The sequence below is a fragment of the Penaeus japonicus genome, unplaced genomic scaffold, assembly GCF_977035675.1.
Source record: "Penaeus japonicus unplaced genomic scaffold, GWHDUDI00000001_assembly GWHDUDI00000001, whole genome shotgun sequence".
Classification (NCBI taxonomy): domain Eukaryota; kingdom Metazoa; phylum Arthropoda; class Malacostraca; order Decapoda; family Penaeidae; genus Penaeus; species Penaeus japonicus.
The window spans coordinates 1,719,566-1,722,964 of record NW_028234403.1 but is presented as its reverse complement, the minus strand read 5'-3'; the positions used below and the strand labels follow the sequence as shown (position 1 = coordinate 1,722,964).

The following is a 3,399-nucleotide window of genomic DNA, read 5'->3' as shown; positions in this document are numbered from 1 at the left end:
CGAGAGCGAGAGAGAGAGAGAGAGAGAGAGAGAGAGAGAGAGAGAGAGAGAGAGAGAGAGAGAGAGAGAGAGAGAGAGAGAGAGAGAGAGAAAGAAAGAAAAAAAGAAAGAGAGAGAGAGAGAGAGAGATTAAGAGTCTAAGTGAACATTTAGCTCGTTGAGAATGCTGTCTATCTTAGTTTATTTTGTAATTATTTGGATCCTAACCTTTTTAGCAGCATTAGATACTAAATTTATATACTAGATATTAACTGCATCTTGTACGATTTACTTTTTTGTAGTTGAAGGTAGATAGATAAATAGATTGATAGATAGATATGTTTATAAGAGAGATAGGGTAGATTTTGATGTGAAAATGGAAAGGTAAATAACCACAGACAGATATAAACATGTATAATGATATGATAATAATGATGATAATAGTAATTATTATGATTATTGTTATTATCATCATCATTGTTATTATAAGAATAAGAGTAACGATGATGATTGCAGCAATGATGATAGATATAATAATAATGATTATGTCTCATCATTATCATCATTAGTGGCTTTAGTGTTATTATCATTATTATTGTTATAATTACTATCATTAGTAATGTTATTCGTAATTATCTGGATCGAAATTGACTTTTATTTCCCTGCTGTTTATCTTGTCACATTTTTTTTTAACTTTTTGCACAACCATGAATGAAGAAATAGAGTTTGTTTTCTAGTTCCATTTCGTTTAAGTGTTTGCAATATTCATCCTTAATCCTCACACATATTGCGTTTCAGATGCAACGGTCCACTAATCACAGGGAACAATGAATAGCTATGCACTTATTAGAGAATATGTGTATGTATGTGTGTGTGTGTGATTACGTACACTTATGTCAGAACAATGAATAGCTATGCACTTATTAGAGAATATTATTATTATTATTATTATTATATTATATTATTATTATATTATATTATATTATTATTATAATATTATAATAATATTAGAGAATATTAGAGAATGTGTGTGTGATTACGTACACTTCTGCCTATGCACGTGCGCATGGGCGATCTGCCCGAGTGTCTCCCTTGGTCTAACCGCGTTCCGCCCGCAGGTTCCCGTGTGACGACGCCAGCGGCTCCGGCGACCTGACGGAGGAGGACGAGGAGGAGGAGGAGGAGGACGGCCTCAGCGAGCCGGAGCGCATTCCCGACGAGGCCGTGCGCGAGCAGTACATGTTCATGGGCAACCTCTACACCCTGACCCACATCCGGACCGACTCGGACAAGACGGAGCCGGTGGTGGACGTGGTGGCGGCCGAGCCAGGTCACGAGGAGGAGAGGCAGGTCGAGCACATAGAGCTCGACCACAAGCTCAATGGCTCGGCCGTCCCCGAGGAGTCGGAGCGCCCCCAAGAGGCCGAGCACGCCGAGGAGGCGGAGGGCAAGGGCTCCTCCCGACCAGCCTCAAGGCCCACCTCGAGACCTGCTTCCCTCATCCTTAGGTCAGTCTTCCCTTCGGACGTCGCGCAGGAATGACCCGCCGGAGGTCGAGGCGCTGCCTGACGTACGACTCCACAGAGACCCGTCAAAGGGACCTGTAGTCTCACAACGCGTCGCGCACGAAAGAATGTTCTGTCGCTGCCTTCTGAAGCAAGTGAATACACATGGTTTAATTTACGGTTGATTTCCTCCCGGTCGACTTGTGACCCGCGTCGACTTCATAAGACTGCAACAAGTATGACAGGATCGCGTGACCTGATCTATGACACAGCCAGTGTTGAAGCCTAGCAAAAGGGCTTCTCCATTCAGTTATTGTTATGCCATGACGTCAGGCTACAACTTGGTGTTGAACTAAAGCTTATGGTAATCTTGTAGAGGCTTCATTCATGATATTCTAAGACAGATTGCAAGGTGATATTGTGGCGTGATTGACGGAAAGTTCTTCGAATAAACAGGACATCTGAATTACGTTGTGTACTTCGCATGTTTATCACGTGGAAACAGAATGACGAGCGACAGGTGCATGGGTCGGTGCATGATCATTTCTCAACATATGCTGCATTCTGTTGTACATTCATACTTCAACTAAGTAATGTAGTTCTACTGAAGAAGCAAATCCTGGCATGCGGCCCAATGCTAAACCAAAATAGTTTATGGAAAAGTAATAGTATATTCTTTAGGTTGGAATAGTCGATTATCATAATATGAGTCTGGAATGCTAGATTCTCCAAAGAATGGATGGGCGGTTAGTTCCCTCTTTCCCTCTTCTCTCTTTCCAAAGCATTCGTTCATGTGATGAAAAGGAAATTGATAGCTTCTGAATCCTGTATTAGATACGGATTTTAAAAGCTTATATCTAAGTTACATTGCATCGTGAAACAGTGATGCAATTTTTCCTCTAGATAAAATTCTGGTAGCCTTTTTTTTTTTTTTTTTTACTTCCATTAGATTCAACCTTACATTAGACTCAACCTTAAAGAAAATCCACTAACTGCCACCTTATTCATCAACATGAGTTTGTTACCTATTATTCTTAATAGAATCATGATCATTCTGGAGGAATTTAGTCATCTCTTAACCGTATTTTTTTCTTCTGATTCTTAAAACTATTTCTCAAACTATGATTAGATTTTTTTCGACATGTTTGTTCTTTTAAATCACGATAGTTTATGAACACAAGATGCCAACAATGAAATGTTTTGGGTCTTTTTAAAAACCGGAGAATTAAGAAAAATGGAGGGTGATCAAAAAGAAAGGAAAAAAAATATTATCTATAAAATGTTTCCTGTAAAGAGAATATAAACCATTGGGGAAAAAAAAGCTGATTATACAAAAACAAATTGATTCCTATGTTATACTTGAAGACTGCCGTGAAATCCAGCTTCAAATTGCTATGTTATCATAAACTACTCGCGCATATTAATTTTATGATTACCATTACGTTTTCCATGCGACAGTAGTAAAAATTAAACGATTAAGCCCCATTATATGGACATGAAAAAAGTTGGCTTGACTTTTTTTTTTTTTTTTCTTCTTTCTTTTTTACATTTCTATCAATTCATGTCTTGTACAATTAGTTTATATCTTCTTATTTTTCTGCATATCCCCATTCATCATTTTGAAACTGGTATGACTATTTTGAAAGTAATAAATATTACTGAACAGGTACTATGACTTAAGCGATTGCTGTAACCTGTTAAAGGAATGAAATTTCGCTGTATATAATTCATAGTGGCAAGAGCTATTGTAATGTAACAGACATGTATTTTGGTACAAATTAAACTGGTGTGAAATTGGAGTGCTTATTAGGCCAGTAAAGGCACTAGTAATTCAAAAGCTATTAAACCACAGAAGCTCCCTGGTTGGTCGCAATGAGACACTCATCGCAACGTCATTCATTGCACAGAAGAAAAA

General features: G+C 38.4%; 1 protein-coding gene across 2 annotated transcripts in view; it reads left to right on the top strand.

The window, feature by feature from the left end:
* LOC122247198 (target of wingless) overlaps positions 1-3,399 on the top strand; it is a gene marked incomplete at its 5' end in the record, with an annotated part of 14,647 nt that extends 11,248 nt beyond the window's left edge. For both annotated transcript variants that reach the window (XM_086550799.1, XM_086550757.1), the window contains 1 exon segment: positions 1,098-3,399. In XM_086550799.1, coding sequence (XP_086406925.1) covers positions 1,098-1,521 — 424 coding nt within the window.